General features: G+C 51.4%; 1 protein-coding gene across 1 annotated transcript in view; it reads right to left on the bottom strand.

Moving 5' to 3' along the window:
• The window catches only part of DPP6 (dipeptidyl peptidase like 6), a 966,644-nt gene extending 949,701 nt beyond the window's left edge, over positions 1–16,943 (bottom strand). The window contains exon 1 of the mRNA XM_040260134.1: positions 16,565–16,943. Within this exon, the coding sequence (XP_040116068.1) occupies positions 16,565–16,615 (51 nt within the window). The 5' untranslated portion in view covers positions 16,616–16,943. The remainder of the gene's footprint in view (positions 1–16,564) is intronic.
• Positions 16,944–18,550: the final 1,607 nt, after the last annotated feature.

Below are 18,550 nucleotides of genomic sequence, written 5' to 3'. Positions count from 1 at the left end.
TGAGAAACGCTGGACTGGAAGAAGCACAAGCTGGAATCAAGATTGCCAGGAGAAATATCAATAACCTCAGATATGCAGATGACACCACCCTTATGACAGAAAGTGAAGAGGAATTAAACAGCCTCTTGATGAAAGTGAAAGTGGAGAGTGGAAAAGTTGGCTTAAAGCTCAACATTCAGAAAACGAAGATCATGGCATCTGGTCCCATCACGTCATGGCAAATAGATGGGGAAACAGTGGCAGACTTTATTTTGGGGGGCTCCAAAATCACTGCAGATGGTGACTGCAGCCATGAAATTAAAAGACACTTACTCCTTGGAAGAAAAGTTATGACCAATCTAGACAGCGTATTGAAAAGCAGAGACATTACTTTGCCGACTAAGGTCCGTCTAGTCAAGGCTATGGTTTTTCCTGTGGTCATGTATGGATGTGAGAGTTGGACTGTGAAGAAGGCTGAGCGCCGAAGAATTGATGCTTTTGAACTGTGGTGTTGGAGAAGACTCTTGAGAGTCCCTTGGACTGCAAGGAGATCCAACCAGTCCATTCTGAAGGAGATCGGTCCTGGGTGTTCTTTGGAAGGAATGATGCTGAAGCTGAAACTCCAGTAGTTTGGCCATCTCATGCGAAGAGCTGACTCACTGGAAAAGACTCTGATGCTGGGAGGGACTGGGGGCAGGAGGAGAAGGGGACGACAGAGGATGAGATGGCTGGATGGCATCACTGACTCGATGGACGTGAGTCTGAGTGAACTCCGGGAGTTGGTGATGGACAGGGAGGTCTGGTGTGCTGAGATTCATGGGGTCGCAAAGAGTCAGACACGGCTGACCAACTGAACTGAACTGAACTATCTGGAGTGTAACCTCGGGCTTATTGATTATTGGCCAGTTGTTTACCTGTTTGAGCACATAACACGTGAATGATGGGGTTATTGGGACTGTATTTACCCTTCCTTTGTTTATGTAAGTCTCAAGGAATTTGGAGTGGTGAGTTCAGACAGGTACATATGGGGTATAAAAGATTTTCAAAAATGCTGGTCGGGGTCCTTGACTAAGAGGAGACTCTGCCTTGGGCCCGCTGGTATAATAAACAGCACTTCACTATCTGCATTTTCCTTCTGAGTGAGTTTGTTTCCCCGAAGGCGTGGCTACAACATTCCCCTTCCTCTGCAAAACAGTTTCCCCAGAGCTATGGACAGCCTGTCTTCCAGCCACAGTTTTCAGCAAGTACCTGAATAAAACTTATCCTCCCACCTTCTAAGCTTTTTTGTTTTTCCTCAAGTCAACAGCAGAGATGACTGGTTCCTCTTCGGAAATCAAACTGAGAGTCTACCTAAGGCTAATCCCCACATGCATTTCAGATGATAATGGATGGTTTTAAAGCATCATAAAATGAAGGATGCCAAGCTCAGCCTCCTAAATATTTGCATGTATGTGAGCACATGGGCCTGCCTGTGCACACACACGCACATAAACACACGTACACACCCCCTCAGCAGAATCAATGTGTGCTGATGACTTCAACACCCTTGGTTTTAATTACTGCTCGAGCACTTGGAGAAGAACACATTTCTCGGGAGCAGAGCAGCAGCTGAGAGATCAAATTAGGTTAAACTGTTGTGTTTTGCAAAGCAGCTACTTGCAAGGTTCCTGGAAAACTTAAACGATAGTCCAAATCCAAGAACAGAAGCAAAGTCGACTGAAAAAAACAGCACAATCTAAAAACTGAGAATTCTGTTTTATTTGGCGTACTTTCTGAGGACTTCAAGCCCAGGATAGCTCTGAGGGGCTGCTCCAAAGAGGTAAGAAAAGATACAAGGCATGTAAGGGTTGCTGCAACAAAAACCAGGTAGTTGGAACATCAAAAGAGTGCTGTTAGTTAAAGCAAACCAGAAATCTTAGGTTAATGAATTTAGCATTTTTCTTTGTATAGAAAGATGCAAGAGTGTGAGCTCACTGAAGTCTAACCAGCTCTCTGGGGCCAGTATCCGCTTTTTCCCACCCTGAGTCCCCCCAGGGTGCACAGGACGTTGGGGGTGGGGGCAAGTGGTGGGGGTTGCAGTGGCTGAGGGCTTGACAGGTTCTCTCCACCCTAAGACCCCTCAGGGCTCACCTTCTGGGGGCGCTGATGGCTTAATGAGCACAGCATCCTTTGTTTGCTGAGCAGGCAGGCAACATTTTTCATTCACAGAGAGTCAGGTTTTCAGGAGAGCCTACAATAGAAAGGGGCTTCTCTGATAGCTCAGTAGGTAGAGAGCCTGCCTGCAATGCGGGAGGCCTCGGTTGGATTCCTGGGTCAGGAAGTCTGCTGGAGCAGGGATAGGCTACCCGCTCCAGTATTCTTGGGCTTCCCTGCTGGCTCAGCTGTTAATGAATCTGCCAGCAATGTGGGAGACCTGGGTTTGATTCCTGGGTTGGGAAGATCCCCTGGAGAAGGGAAAGGCTACCCACTCCAGTATTCTGGCCTGGAGAATTCCATGGACTGCATAGCCCCCGGGGTCACAAAGAGGCAGACACGACTGAGCAACTTTCACTTTCACATTAAAAACCGGTACTTGCCAAGTTGATCAACTCAGCCTCCTCTTTTTCCCAGAAACCAGCAACCCTTTGGTCATTTGCCTCTTCAGTAGGCTTATGAACCCAAACGTATAGTTTCGGAGAAAACAAAACAAGTGAACCAGCAAGCGAAAGGGAGGTAAGAGAAGACCCGCTCCCTTTCTTGGTCAGCCAACACCTGACTGTCCTTAGTGTCAAAGGATTCCTTCTTCCAGGCAGAGATGGCGGTGGGCTGGCAAGGCTGGGGCAACAGTCCTATCCGAGGTGCGGGGCTCAGCGTCCTCAAGCTGGGCATGTGACTGCCACGGGCAAAGCCGAGATGGCAGGTCACCATCTCAAAGGAGGATATAAATCCGGTCCAGGGGAATCGGCAGGAGAGGACACTTCTCATTTACCTCTGACCTTGTGGGTGGCTATAATTCTGAACATTCGTGGAAGCCCAGTGTCTCTCTCTCTTCCTTAATAATGAATCAGCAGCAAGATCTCATAAAGCCCACCATTCAAGATGCAGAAACCACTTTCTAGAGTGAGGATATCTGAGTGAAACGTAGGTATGACTTAGCAAAGCCCTATATACACTGTTGACACCATGCATTAAATAGATAACTAATCAGAGCCTACTGTGCGGCACAGATCTCCTCAGCGCTCTGTGGTGACCGAAATGGAAAGGAAATCCAAAAAAGAGGGGATATATGCAGATGTACAGCTGATTCACTTTGATGTACAGCAGAAACTAACACAACATTGTAAAGCAAATTGCTTTACAATGTATACAATACTCCAATAAATTTTTTTTAATTAAAAAGAAAGCAAATCAGCAAAGCCCAAGATCTCATCGTGGGGCGTCCCTGGCGGCTCAGCAGTAAAGAACTCTCCTGCAATGCAGAAGACATGGTTTCTAGGTCGCGAAGATCCCCTGGAAGGAAATGGCAACCCACTCCAGTATTCTTGCTTGGAGAATTCCGTGGACAGAGGTGCCTGGTGGGCTACAGTCTATGGGGTGGCAAAGAGTGAGACACGACTGAGCAACTTAACAACAATATCTGACCATACCTGTAGAGGTAACTTATGCAAGAAGTCAGGCAAGACCTTGGGTTCTCATAGAAGGAAGCGTGGTTCTCATCACCTGGGTTTTCTCACGGGTGTCTCCCCATGGGCACTGCTCTTTTTGGAAGATGCCTCTGGTGCCCACAGCTGAGGACATGCCCCCACCAGGGTCAGTGGTCCCCAAAGGCTCTGTTGGTATTTTCCAGCCTGTCTAAGCTCTCCTGATGGATCCATTCTATTCTCTAGCGCCCCTGCCTTCTTATCCTCCAGCTGTGGCCTCCACGTTCCCTTTTTCTCGTGGTTCCAGACCCGCCCTGTCTCTTTCCACACAGCTGGGTTCTGTCATTCCCTCATGGTTCCCACAGGGCAGCCCTGGTTTTTACCTTCACACATGGGACTCGTCTCACAGGTGAGGGAACTCTGAACATCGTGGTCCCTTGACCTCTAAGGGCTTTGGTTGGTTTGCCTCCACTGGAAAAAAAAATGGGGGTCTATGTCCATTATATGTGGACCATCCATTCATCCAGGAGATGCAAAGGCATCGGAAGGCCTGTCTGTGCGCCTTGCAGAATGCAGCACAGGTACGGAACGTGCCCAGCGTCAGTGTACAGATGCAGAAGGAATAGTTGTGAAGCAGCCTGTGTAAACTCTGCTCAAGCAGGAGACTCACACACTTTAAAAGTTCCCCGAGATCTTCCCCAGTGGCTCAGTGGTAAAGAATCCACCTGCCAGTGCAGGGGACACAGGTTCCATCCCCGGGCAGGGAAGATCCCACGTGCAGCGGAGCAGCTAAGCCCGGGAGCCACAACTACTGAGCCCGTGCTCCACAAGAGAAGCCCGCGCACCACAGCCAGAGAGCAGCCCCCGCTTGCCGCAGGTAGAGAAAGCCGGTGCGCAGCAGTGAGACCCAGCACAGCCAGCGGCAATAAATAGGTTATAGAAGTCCCCCGAATGCCTCCCAGTTGTGACCCTTCCCCCACCGACCACAGGTAATGGTTCTGTGATTTGTACTGTGTGGTCAGAATTCCCTTAATTTTTCTAAAACATTATCCCACCCCCCAGGGGTTCCATGTCAGCACAGCCTCCTGGGGCATTGTAGCTTCCCCTGTTTTGAATCTTATATAAACGTAACCACACAGTAGGTCTGCATTCTTCCCCGTCTGGCTTCTTTTGCTCAGCAGCGTGTCTGAGAACGGTTCTGTGCTTTTCAGTGTGTGTCCCTCCTTTCTGCCCCGTCTGGTGCTCCACTGTACCCTGATACTGAGGGAGTCCCGCGGCCTACTGGTGATGAGGATCTGACCGGCTTCCAGTTCGAGGCTAGCACAAGCTGTCCGGCCGTCAGCATCCTTGCACCTGTCCCTGGGTGCACACCTGCAGGCCTGGGCGCGAGTCAGGGAGTCCCAGGGCATGTGCACACACGTGTATCATCCATGTGCAGCTCATGTGAAATCACAGGCACATTTTCAGACCCCCCCCACCTGTATATCGGGCTTCCAGTGTCCCCCACTTCTGCCAAAATGTACGGTTATAAATCTTTAATAAATGTTTGCCTTTCATTGGGTGTTTTCTCACTGTGATTTTAATTTGCCTTCCCGTGGTTACATTCTTCCCGCCCTTACTGGGAGGTCTGAAGGCAGATAACCTCTCGCCAGGGTCTAATACGCTTCTCAAGAGAACAGAAAGGTTAAACTTCTACGTTGTTGGAGTGACTTGTTTGCAGATGATGCTAAACTGCTTCATATACCTCAAACAGCGAGCGAGAGATTTGAGGAGGTACCGCCTCCTATCAGCTAGATGGAGATAACCCTCACTTTGCAAAAGGTTCATTATTGTCATCAAGGATCACTTCTCTCTTTTCTGTAAGCAACCCTCCAAGCCAGTTTGTGAAGGTCACGGCTTTCTGTCCAGACGTCTGTGCCTTCTCCTCCCTGGAGATTTTTTGTAAAAGGTGATGCCTCATTCTGCGGAGAAAGTAGCATCAACATGTATGCCCTCTCAGGTGGAAGACGGCAAGCTGGTTGAGAAGGTGGTCCTCCGTGACGACCTGGAGGGGTGGGGGAAGGGAGGGAGGCTCAGGAGCCAGGAGGGTGTATGTATCATCGTGGTTGATTTGTGTTGTTGTATGGCAGAAGCCAACACAACCTTGTAAAAATTAAATATATATGTATATTTAAATGAGGCTTCCCTTGTAGCTCAGTAGGTAAAGAATCTGCCTGCAACACAGGAGACCCAGGTTCAATTCCTGGGTCAGGAAGATCTCCTGGAGAAGGAAATGGTAACCCACTCCAGTATTCTTGCCTAGAGAATCCCGTGGACAGAGCAGCCTGGTGGGCTACAGTCCATGGGGTTGCAAGAGTCAGACTCGACTTAGCAACTAAACCACCACCATATATTTAAATAAAATAGAGATGATGCTTCATTCTGAAAAGGCGGCCTGTGCTGTGCACACCTGAATGTAATCATAGTTCTGTAAGCTCGTTTTAAACAGGTGTCAAATCAACAGTAACAGCAAAACAGGGAGAGGCTTGGGGAAGCTGAGAAACGGAAATAAGGTAGCAGTGGGCGGACGGAAACAAGGAGCCCCTGATGGTCACATTTCTAGTCGCTCTGATCACACATAAATAAAAGGAAGGGCATGGAGGTGTTTTTCCTGGAAAAAGACCACAAAGAAGACACGGGACAGCTGTCTGGAGAGAGGTCAGGCTGTTGCTGAAAGCAAAGAGTAGACCAGCTTTCCTAGTTCAGAGGCTTCGAGCTGGGACTGTGTGAACTTCCCTGAAGGTAGGTTTCACGTGAACAGAAGAAACACCTTGCTCGAACTTGTCAGTGACAGCTGGAGCTGAGTCCCTCCACAAGCTCCAGAAAAGGCTAGAAATCCCACAGGGACAGAGCTTCAGAAGAAATCTCATTCTAGACAGTTTCGAGGTTCCCTCCCAACATGCAGGCTTTATATTAGGGAGAAAAGAGTTTCTGCAAGAATACATGAAAAATGAAAGTGTTAAACTCTTCATGACCCCATGGGTTGTAGCCCACCAGGCTCCTCTGTCCATGGGATTCTCCAGGCCAGAATACTGGAGTGGGTACCCATTCCCTTCTCCAGGGGATCTTCCCAACCCAGGGATCGAACCTGGGTCTCCTGCATTACAACCGAGTCTTTAACATCTGAGCCACCAGTGGGCTACAAAGACCCTGGCCCGGGAGCGTGGAGCTGCTCAGCCATCTCTTCCAATCTCAGCAGTTCCAGCCATTAAAAAAAAAAAATGCTATTAGTCCTGTCCACACAATGGGTGTTCTAATATAATAGACGAGCGCACGCAAAGTTACTCTACAACCTCTAAAGGTGCTAAGCAGACTGTAAGCTATTAGTATAATTAGGTTTGAAATGGAAAAGAATGAGGATCTTAAAAATACATGCACAATTTACCGAGTCATAGGGAGGAAAACAGCACAAAAATCCTACTAGGGAGAGTTTATCAGGATTGGATTTGGCCTGAGACACAGAAATATCTGGAAGCAAGTATTTAAGCAGAAAAGCTTGGTTTTCTTTTATAAATAATTACAGTTTTTGGAAAATGTGTTCTTTTTTTTTTTTTTGGCCTGAGGATAGAGAGTCTAGTCCCTTAATTGAACCCTTTGTAAGAAAAAGGGAATTTTGACTTGAAGAGCATTAACTCTCATTTTCCAAAAAGGTAGAATGAGAAGGTATAGAAAACTGGCCTAAGGTACATAGAGTCAAGGATGGACCCTACTTGTTCCTTTTCAGCCTCAAGCGTGGGAATCATACGAGACTGTTCGTTTTCAGGGGTCCCCAGCTTCTGAGATCTAACGCCTGCTGATCTGAGGTGGAGCTGATGGAATAATAAGAGAAATAAAGGGCACAATACATGTACTGTGCTTGAATCATCCCGAAACCATCGGTCCCTGGAAGAGCTGTCTTCCATGAAACTGGTCCCTGGTGCCAAAAAGGCTGGGGGCAAGTTCACAGCTGGGCTCCCATTAGGAGAGGTTTTACTCCACGTTGTCTACATACAACGGAACTCACAGAAAGGGAAAAGTCATGCAATGGGAGCCCGTATCTGCCAATGATGGGACTGACCAGGGCGTCATTTCCAAAATAAACAAGCAGCCTGAGCAACAGCAACAAAAACCCCCAACAGCCCAAATCACAAAACAAGAACTACCTGAAGCAAAACTATTTGGTACCTACCAGGGGCTGGGGGAATAAAAAAGAGGAAAATCTTATTTTTCAAATACCATTACCAAGAAGAAAAGCCATCAGCCTGTTTCTGCCCCACGGCAAGACCCAGTCACAGCCAGTACATCGGCCGCCAGGTCTCGGGGCTGGACTCGGGCCAGCAGCTCCTTTCTGTTTGTCACCGATGAGTAACACCAGCCTGGAAACCAGAACACCCTTGGCACTGTGATCACAGTGGGGGGATCACAGCGGGGTGATGCTCCCTTCACAGGGGAGAAAGGCAAGCTCCCGAGGTGACTGTGCCCACGGAGCCCGCGTCCAACAAGCCTGCATGCTGCTCAACGGTCGTGCAAGCACTTCCATCTGGGAGGTGTGCGCCTCACACGTGTGTGGGCAGAGACCTCTGCGCGTGGGCACACACATGCGGTTCTGCCTGAGTCACCAAGGCTCAGGCGATGATTGCCCTTGACTTTGTGACTTATTAAGAGGATAAATCGAGGCCATCTATTTTCTCCGCCTATAAACAGTGATGCTACGAGGCTTGCTGGTGAGCTGGAGATGCCACTGAAGTCGGCACAGAGGGGATTATGTACCAACAAAATATTAATTCTGGCATGAAGGTTACTTTTCCGGCAGGTTCCTGAGGTTGGTACTCAAGAGACAGGCCACCCTGGCTAGGGAGGGAGCTGAAAGGGACTTCAGGCATAGTCAGCTTTTCAAGTTCCCTGATTTTACACAGGATGAAAGACAGTCCAATGGTCCAGAGGCCACTCAGAAGCTGATGGCGAATTCGGGAATTTCTATGTCCTCTCTTTGACTCTCCTTGCTCTGCTGGCTTCATGGGTTTAGAGTAAATTTTCAGGTGGATCACAAATAACAAGAGTACCTTACAGTCAAAAGGGTTGCTCACCTCTGGGCATGGAAAAAAAAAAGAGAGGTCAGTGGACTTTCTCGTGGACACTCCTGCGTCCCCGTCAGCCCGTCCTGAGGCACCCTGCATGCAGCTGTCCCCGCGTCCCTCTCTTCTCCCTCCTTATTCTGGGCTCTCTTCCTGTCTTTCCAGATACTCTGCCTCCTCTACCACCTAGGAAACCAGGCTATGCCTTTCCACGAACATTGATGGCATCTTATAAATGGGAGCATGATTTCCTTAGGCCCTGAGGACACCGCGTATTCATAAACTCGCTCCGAAAGCAGTGCTCTCCGTCTGGAGTGCACAGTAACGCCCAGGATGCAACACAGAGTGACTAGATCAGAATACTGTGTGCTCAACTGTGTGCACATTTGTGTACATATGCTGCCTGTGTTGGGGCATGTGCGTGTGTGTGATTGGGGTGTGTGTGCATGTGTGTGTATGTGTATGTGTGTTGGGGTGTGCCTGTGTGTGTTGGGTGTGTGTGTGTGTGTGTGTTGAGGTGTGCTTGTGTGGGTATTGGGGGAGTGTTTGCACCTGTGTGTATGTGTGTGTTGTGTATACACATGATGTGTATGTGTGTTGGAGGGCTGGATGCTTGGTGTGTGGGGATTGGTGTATGTGTATGCATGTGTGTGTATGTTGTGAGTGTGCACATAGGGTATGTGTGTGTATGCATGTACAGGCTGTGTATGCATGTGTGTGTATATGGGTGTGTGTATAGGGTTTGTGTGTACATGTGTGTATAGGATGCGTATGTGTACATAGGGTGTATGTACATAGGGTGTGTGTGTATAGGATGCATATATGTACATAGGGTGTGTGTGTACATGTGTGTATAGGATGCGTATGTGTACATAGGGTGTGTGTATACGTGTGTATAGGATGTGTGTGTGTACACAGGGTGTGTGTGTATGTGTGTGCATAGGATGTGTGTGTGTACATAGGATGTGTGTGTACATGTGTGTATAGGATGCGTGTGTGTACATAGGGTGTGTGTGTATAGGATGCGTATGTGTACATAGGGTGTGTGTATGCCTGTGTGTATAGGATGTGTGTGTGCTGGGGGTGTGGTGTGACCAGCCCGTAGTGCCGTCAGCAGTTCCTCAGGTTCCTCCGGGGATGTGAACAGGCAGCAAGCCTGGGAACCTCTGCCCTCAACCCAACATTCTCGACCTGCCTGCTCAAGGATCACCTCCCTGCTCACAGCGTCCAGTCACTGCTGAGACTCACCACCCCATGCGTTCTAGACCTTCCATGTCTCGAATGGAACCCTGTCCCCAGCATCACCGGAGCCACAGGGACCACAGGGGTTCCGACCGGTTCTGTCCAACTCCGACCTCTCAGCTCGCTGTCTGCGTGTGTCCCGCGGGGTCTGGGACGTGTTATTCCTTGAGCTCTAAGCTGCAGTCCTGTTAATCCAATAGAACTGGCTCCCAGCACCAAGGGAGGTCACAAAATCTTCCTTCTCGTTAAATTTGTTTTAAAGTAATGAAGGGAAAAGACAACAATGACCTGGGGTCAATTTATTTACCTCTCCAGATAAAAAAGAGGACGGAGGCAGTAGTTACTGAACTGTGATGTGAGTTATAACAAGCACACGGATTTATAAGTGCAGCCATAGTTCACAGCTCCCAGAGCCTTGGAACGTCCGGCCCGAGAAGCACAATGGGGCATCTCCTGTTACCATATTCAGCCGTGTGTCCTCTGTACCTGAAATCACTTCGGAGCTTTAAAGGGAAACGTGTGCTAAGTCGCTTCAGTCGTGTCCGACTCTTTGTGACCCCATGGACTATAGCCCACCAGCTCCTCCGCCCATCGGATTTTCCAGGCAAGAAGCCTGGAGTGGGTCACCACGCCCTCCTCGGGGATCTTCTGAACCCAGGGATCAAACCCACGTCTCTTATGTCTCCTGCACTGACAGGCAGGTGCTTCATCACGAGCGCCGCCTGGGAAGCCCTAGAGGGCGACGTGCCAAGTCGCTCGGTCATGTCCGACCCTTTGTGACCCCCCTGGACTGTAGCCCACTAGCTCCTCTGTCCGTGGGATTCTCCAGGTAAGAATACTGGAGTGGGGTGCCATTTCCTTATCTTGTAATTCATGACACGCCCCTTTAAAGGACAGCTGAGTTCTGTTAACGAGGTGAGCCCCAAGGATGGGGCTGGTTTCCAGGAGGCCCCACCTTGATTAGAGGGTGGGAGCTCTGATCTGCCATCCTCTGATCTCTAGGGAGGGGAGGGAAGCTGGAGACTGAATCGGCGGTTGATGGCTAATGATCTCATCAATGCTGCCTACATGATGGAACCTCATTATAAGCCCCATGGGACAGGGTGTGGGCAGCTTCTGGGCTGCTAAGCCAGGGCTTATTTGGGGTGGCAGCACCCCAAGCTCCCCAGGAACAGAAGCCCCTGTGTTTGGGACCCTTCTAGACCCAGCCCGGGGGTATCTCTCCACAGGACTCTTCATTTGTATGTTAATATCACTTGTCATACACTGGTCATCCAGTAAGAAAACTGATTTCCTGAGTCTGTGAGCTGTCCTAGTGAATTAATGGAACCCGGGGAGGGGTCCCCCAGAACTTCTGAGCTTAGCCGATCTGGCAGAAGCCCTTCACCTGTGGACCAGGGGTTCCTCCAGACAGATGGGGTTGCAACTGAGCTGAATTACAGGACACCCACCTGGTGCCACAGAGCTGCCTCGTGGTGCTGGGGTGGGGCGGTGGGAAACACATATGGTAATCACAAAGCGAGCAAGAACTTCAAACTCATTGTAGTTGTTAGGTGGAAGGTACGTTACAAACGGAATTCTCTCCCGTTATCCGATGCATTAGAACGTGAAGACGTTCTTCAAAGAAAAGTACAGCCAAAACCACGGATTTTTCTCATAAAAGCTGTCCACGCTGGGCGTGGAAATGAACACCTGTCTGTTCACCAAACCCCTGGGGGCTCCCGTGCCTAGCACCTGCTCACGGGTGAGTGAAGATACAGTTTTGGAAACGCACCACACCTCTAGGAAATAATAGTGAAAGTGAAGTCACTCAGTCGTGTCCGACTCTTTGCGACCCCATGGACTATAGCCTACCAGGCTCCTCTGTTCATGGGATTTTCCAGGCAAGAGCATTGGAGTGGACTGCCATTTCCTTCCGACCCAGGGATCGAACCTGAGTTTTCTGCACTGCGGACAGACACTTTACCGTCTGATCTATCAGGGAAGCCAGGAAATAATAAAGGGAATTCAAAACTCAAAAGATGAGCAAGTTTGTAGTAACAGAATTAGGGGCCAGGACAGATCAGAGAAGGGAGGGTAATCATCCAAGAGGAGGAAAAGGCCAACTTGGGTATTTTACATGTCCCAACATGAAGACCCAGCAGTCCGTCAAGTGAAGACAGCCCTCTGCATGCTCCACAGCTCTACTCAAGACATTTTATGAAACATCCGGAGCTGAATATCCCTTTCTGGATTTAGGAACTTTTTCCTAGAAACCTTACCACCTTTGTGTATCTTTTATTGGAAGTTAGTGTCTAAATCCTTTCCCAATCCTGTAAATCCTGTAAGAGGTGTGTGTGAAATGGTACCTGCCTCGTGTTTTGGGGGGTATTTTTTCTGCATAGATGGAATAATCAGCATTTCAAAAGGAGTCTGGTGATGGGGTTGATGACTTTGGGAACAGACGCTGAACAAGTAGAACAGAGTAGGGAAATCCCTGTGTAGATACCACACCCCTGGGATGTATAAAGAGAACTCTCCAAACCCCGGGGACCTCTGAAACAGTTTTGGAGCCCATTTCAAGAAGGTAAATTCCTTCCAGTACACAAGCCACCAAGCTCACCTTCGGAACCAACACCACGGCTTTTGTCGCCAGGATGCCAATAGCAGTAAGAGAGCAGGAGTGTTTCTAATCACCCTCAGACAGAGGAAAGACACGGCATCCCCAGAGGATGCGCCCCTAAAAGTCATCTCACGAGTGTGTGTCCCTGTTCCCCAGGAGGACGGACAGTGGGGAGTCTGTGTGCCATACACGTTCCCGTAACTCATCTGTAAACCTCAAAGCCTTTCCTCTGCTCACCGTGACTTATTATGCGCCGGCACTAACACTGGAAGGCCATCATGTCTACTAGGACTGAATCAGTGAGGTATCCACGTGGCCTGAATACAGCTCTCACCGCGGGCAGTTCTACTCCAGGTTTCCGTCCAACACAGGAATGGGAAGATCGGAAAAGAGCAGAGGCCCATGACATCACAGATGCATTTGGTCAGTGACCAGAGCCCACAATCAGTGGCCACAGGAAGAACATCCACTTCCATACATAAGAAATGAATCCCCAGTCCACAACTTTCATTCAAAAGCAGCACAGTTCAACTGTGAGATTCTCGGGCATCCCTGTGGCTTGCAGACCTCTGACCCTCACCATCTGTCTTCTGAACCTCCCCTGACACAGCTCTAGTCACCAAGGGTGTGGCCAACCCCATTCACCCCCCATCTGCATGCAGGACCACCAACACACACCAAGGGAGGGGCCCTCTGTCACCTGGGGTATCGGGCAGTCCCCGGGACTTTGATTTTTTTTTTTTTTAACCAACCTTTACTCTGTCTCCAGGAAGCAACTCAATGTCTGGGAAAAGCTCACAGAGACAGAGCAGGGCAACTGAGTATGAAGTAATCTCCTCTGGCTAATCAAATTTGACACTGACCCTAGACCTCCTGCCAGAGGATCTGCCTTCCTCAAACAGCCCATTTAATTTAAACAGTGGTTATAGAAGTAGGATATCAACAGAGTCATACAGCAAGACTGGGTTGAAAAAAAATGCAAGTCATCCCCCCACCCACAAATTTTAAAATGTGGATTATCTGGAAAGACAGTGATTTGAAAGCCTAATTTCTCTTCTGAAAGAGTGGAAAACTTTCGATCCTTTTCAAGAGTGTTAAGTTACAGATGAAACGTGGCTTCATTCTCACAATATTAGAAATAAAGTTTATGAAAAAGACTCTCCTCAAGAATGAAGCTAGAAGTTGTGAGCCATTCCACCCATGTTATTCGTTTATTATGCCAAAACGAGACTAGAGGGCATACCAGGGAGTTTGCTTTCGCTTAATCAGCTAACTGTCACCAGCAATAAACTTCTAGAGCAACGTGTAAGGAATAAAACGTTCACGAAGATTTTATGAAAATAGATTTTCAATTAAGGATTACAGCACAGCAAAGGTAAGTCAGGTGCTACTGTCACGGTTCTTGGGAGCAAGAAAAAACCACGGGTCCGGACCACATGGCCCTTCACCCATCACCCTGGCAGGACCAAGTGTCTTCCTTTTACACATCACACTCAGAGGTCCAGAGAGCTCTGAGTGCCCAGCCCGGCGATGGAGTCTGTGTCCCTGTCCCTGTGTGTATCTCGCTGCACAAACAAGGATATCATGCTGCTCACTGTACCCTTTCCACAGCAGTCACGTGTGCTGTGCAGCCACTCAACTGTCAGTGATGGAATAAATCATCCCGTCCTCATCGGGAATGTAAAGTATCACCTGAATTCCAATCAAGCTGCGAGCGCAAAGAATTTGCCAGCCACCGAATCCAGGAGAGGCCGTGATTACCCAGAGTCTTCCACAAACAACTGATGAAAAATTAGGGCTCAGTAAGTCTCAAAACAACGATTTAAGTGCGGCATGATCACTCGAGTAAAGCTGCCTGGATTTAGCTGGAATGTGACATTTCAGAAAAGGCACAAACCCGACTGCAGAGTCATAATTATCAATTCAGGAATTGACAGAAGGTGGAAAAGTTGAGCGAGTCTGTGTCTCCTTTTCCTCTTAGGCCAACAACCAGATGACTCTGAAAATATAACCGGTGGCTGTAGGCTTATCTAGACTCAGTTCGACCTGCTCTGACGGCCCTTGTGAAAAGCAGACACCGAGGAGGGTGTTCGGTGGGCACCCCTGGGAACAGCCTTGTTCACTGTGTGAGCACAAGTGAGATCAGTGTTCTCATTCTTTATTTTTCTAAAGTAAATGCAGAGAGAGGGGAGTGGGAGGGAAGATCTTAAAAGTTTTTAATGAAGATGCCACATATGCCATATATATGAAGATGGTGCTGTGTTACAATGTACTAAGTTACTGGAAGAAATACTGCCTGGACAACAGATTTAGGTATCAATCAAGCATCATCATCATTATTATCAGCAGGAGGAACCTGAATCTTCTCCCTCACGGGGGTCCTAAATGTGCAAGGTTTACATTTACATTTAGGCATCGCATAAGAGAGGAACTGTGGCTGTGAGTGGGAACTTAATTGGAAACCAGTACTCCACACACGTTTCTGTCCTGTTTATACATGGAATTATGCAATGGCAAGAACTGCAGTGGGGAAGGGAGGGACACAGATGTATTTTCACAGACAATTAGGTAAGCCTGGGGAGAAACCCAGGCTGATGAAGGTTCAGCAATGAGGGGCTTGTTGTCTGCTGTGTGTGGGGGGGTGGGGGGTGGGGAGGGGGGTGTCTCCAAAACAGTCCCTTCAAAGAGTTACTGAGATCCTCAGGCCGGAAGTCAAGTTCAAAAACGCAGGGTGATCGGTCCTCTGCCAGGCAACAGGTGTCTCCCTGTGGGTGTGGTTAAGCCGGCTGGGTTCTGGTCCAATTCGAATACATTTTTCATTTCTTATCTCTTTTTGTTGAATGCAAGACCTCGCAACAGTTCAGTGACTGGGTCCTTCCATACACAGCCCTGCTCCCGCCCCGCACCCCTGGGATCCAACCAAAGGGAACCCTGCTGGAACCCTGAAGGAATTTCTGCGTTTCCAGCTGTACCTTCAAAGTCTCACGGCGCCCACCTCCTCCGGCCCCTCCCTCACCACCAAGGACCCCGCGGACTAGTCACGTGTGGAAACAGAGCCCCACCTCCGGAGCAGCCACGGCAACCCGGAAAGGGTTAAAACATCAGCCAAATAAACATGCTCACACACAGTTGCCAGAGAACAAGATGGCAACCTACTGGCCCTCGCCAGGAGGGTCCGGCGCCCTGACCCCCGTGGCTTGCGGCCCGGGGCCGGGATGCAGACGGCAGGGGCTCCGAGGGCGCACTGTGCCCTGAGCGGTCGGGGGTTGCCGGGGAACGCGGGACAGCGGCGAGCGGGTGTGGGGGGTCCTCGACTTAGCAAAGTTGTCAAGACGCAGGTGCCCCCCTGGCCTGCCGCCTTGACGTCCCCGGCGGCGCACGGGCCTCCTCGGGGGGCGATGTGCCATCATTACGCTCACTGGCACCGTCAGCCTTTTTTTTTTTTGCGGGGGGGTAGGTCACCGTTGTCATACCCCGGGAGCAGGGCCCCGCCCAGCCGGCAGCCGCGGTGGCAGCGGCCGGAGCCGAGAGACAGGCGCCCGCCCCGGGTGAGCCACCGGCTTCGCGAACCCCAACAGGTCCCGGGCTCCGGGATCGCAGCCCTGAGGCCGGCGCGGGCATCTGGGCCCTGCGGTCCTGCCCTGGCCTCGGCGATCCCGCTCTCCGTGGGTCCCTCCACTGCCACCACCACCACCCCGACACGGCCCCAGGGGTCCACCGCGAGCTGGAACCGACGCACGGCCGGCGGTGAACTGCTCCGCCGCCCCTTCCCCACCGCGCGCAGCCCGCCCTCGCTGTGGACCCCGAGCCACCTGTCTAAAGCACAGGAACCCAGGGCCGTAAAGTTGCAATTTGCAAACAAGCGGCAGATCCACCGCACCCGGGCGGCCGCCGCTGGGGGGTTCCGGTGGGATCTGGCGGTGGCGCACAGGGTCGCGGTCAGTCCCGGGGGTGCCGCGCTCGTCCCCAGCACTGGTCCCCCGGTGCCGGTCCTCCCGGCCATGCGCGCCTCGCCCACCAGCACTCACCATCACGTTCCCTTGCATTTTAGCCGTCTTAATCATCGCCTTCTCCTTCATTTTGCCCCAAGTCTGAACCCGACTTCTGGCCCGGAGAAGAGTAACTTAATCCATTGTCTCGCTGATGATTAAAGTAGAGATTGGACCGGCCGAGGACTGGGTGGAGTTGGCTTTTGAAGGAAGAAAAAAAAAAAAAAAAAATTCTTGCAGCGCTTCGGCGTCCCCCTTCCGCCACCCTGTCCCTCTCCACTCCCGGCGGATCACAATAGCAATCAACTCTTTTCGGCCGCCGCTTGGAAAGAAAAATTAAAAAGACGGAGAAGAGGGTGTGGGGGTGTTGCTGCTTTCAACAAAAGCCGGCGGGCCCCGGGAGCGGGGGCGCGAGGAAAGAGGCTGCGAGGCGCGGGGCCAGCTCGACAGCCTGCGTGTCCGGCGGGCCGGCCGGCCGAGCTTCGCCAGCGACAGCGGCTGGCGCGACGCGCGGGGCGCACGCGGGGACCCTGGGCGGCGCGGCCCGCGGGGGGGATCCTCGGCGGGGGCCGGGAGCCGCACTGGTCCCTAAGGGCGGAGACCCCGGCGAGCCGGCGGCGACCACAGTGCGGGCGGGCCCTTGTGTGTGTATATGTGCGTGTGTGTGTGTGTATCTGTGTGTGTGTGTGTGTGTGTGTTGTGTGTGCGCGCGCGCGTCCACACAAGGCTGCGCTGCTTGAACCCGGCTGGACCAGGATGCTTCGAGCCGCAGCAAGGTTAAGCGAGCCGAACCTTCTGGGTAGAACCGGAGCCCCCTGAAGCACCTCTCCCGGGTACACGCCCCCTCCCCGCGGGCCCAGTGTGCGCGGCGCACGCTCTCTGGGTTTTTACAAACAGGCACCGCCGCCTGCCGCCCGGCGCGAGCGCAAGATCGGCTGAGACCACCTCCCGGCTGCGCCCCCCGGAGGGAACGGAGAGGCCGGGCAGAGCCGGGCGCCGCCTAGCACTTCGGTGGCTCAGGCGAGGCGCGGGAAGCAGAGCGCTCATAAATAATGTTGTTTCCGGTTACCATGGGACGCACGGAGCGTCTCCATGGTTTCAGCGATGATCTGCGTCCGAATCTGCCGCCGCGGCGGGTCCAGGGCCCCGGGAACCTCGCTGGGCGGCGGCACTCGCGGCGCCGGCCGGCTCTGCGCCGGCTCACCTGGCTTCCCAGCCCCGGCCTCCGCCCCAGCCGCGGCCCCTCGGGCGTCTTTGTTTCTGGATCTGATCCCGCCGGCTTCCCACACTCCAGCCTCGCGCGAAGGGGTCTGCCTGGGCTCCTGAGCCCCCACCGCAGCTCTGATCCACCTCCCTCCACCCTTCCCCCGCCCCCAGTCTTCACCCCAAGCGGCAGGTTGCCTGCTGATCGCGCCGGGTGTTCCCTGCTCGCCACCCCAGGCCGCTCCCGGGAGGCCGTAACAGTTCCCATGCGCGGCTTAGCTCCCTGGACCACATGGGGGCGCGCGCTCCCGAGAGCACGCACGCCAGGAGGGGTCAGGTTCAAATGCTGCCAACCCAGGCCGCCAGGAAGAGCACCGAGGATGCTCCCTGCCGCGGCTTCCCTCCTCCACCGAGGATCAGGCCACCGCAGAAACTGGACTGGAGCTGTTTCAACCGACATCAGCGCATCAGGCTTGAAGTCAGTGCTTGTGTGCGTGTGTGTGGGGTGGGTGGGGGGGGGTGTCCCCGCCCCCGCCGGGGGGGGGAGGGGGGGGGGGTAGAATGCAAAGCTGGGAGGAATTTGAGAAAGCTTTCCATTTATTTATATTCATAAAAATCGCATGTAAGAATGAACAAGAGCCCAGTTTTCAACGCACACTCGGAAAATTATGAGCAATTGCTACCGTAATCATATGCAAATTATTCACAATGCCTGCATATATGAAACATTATCTATAAGCATCATATATATATACACACACATATAGTAGGTATATATAAGCACATGCAAGCAGTTGGTTTACAGGTGAAAAAGACTTGTAA

Source organism: Oryx dammah, unplaced genomic scaffold (assembly GCF_014754425.2).
Source record: "Oryx dammah isolate SB20612 unplaced genomic scaffold, SCBI_Odam_1.1 HiC_scaffold_18, whole genome shotgun sequence".
NCBI classification, from domain to species: Eukaryota; Metazoa; Chordata; class Mammalia; order Artiodactyla; family Bovidae; genus Oryx; species Oryx dammah.
Note: the sequence above shows the minus strand (reverse complement) of the source record. Positions and strands in the feature narration are given on the sequence as shown.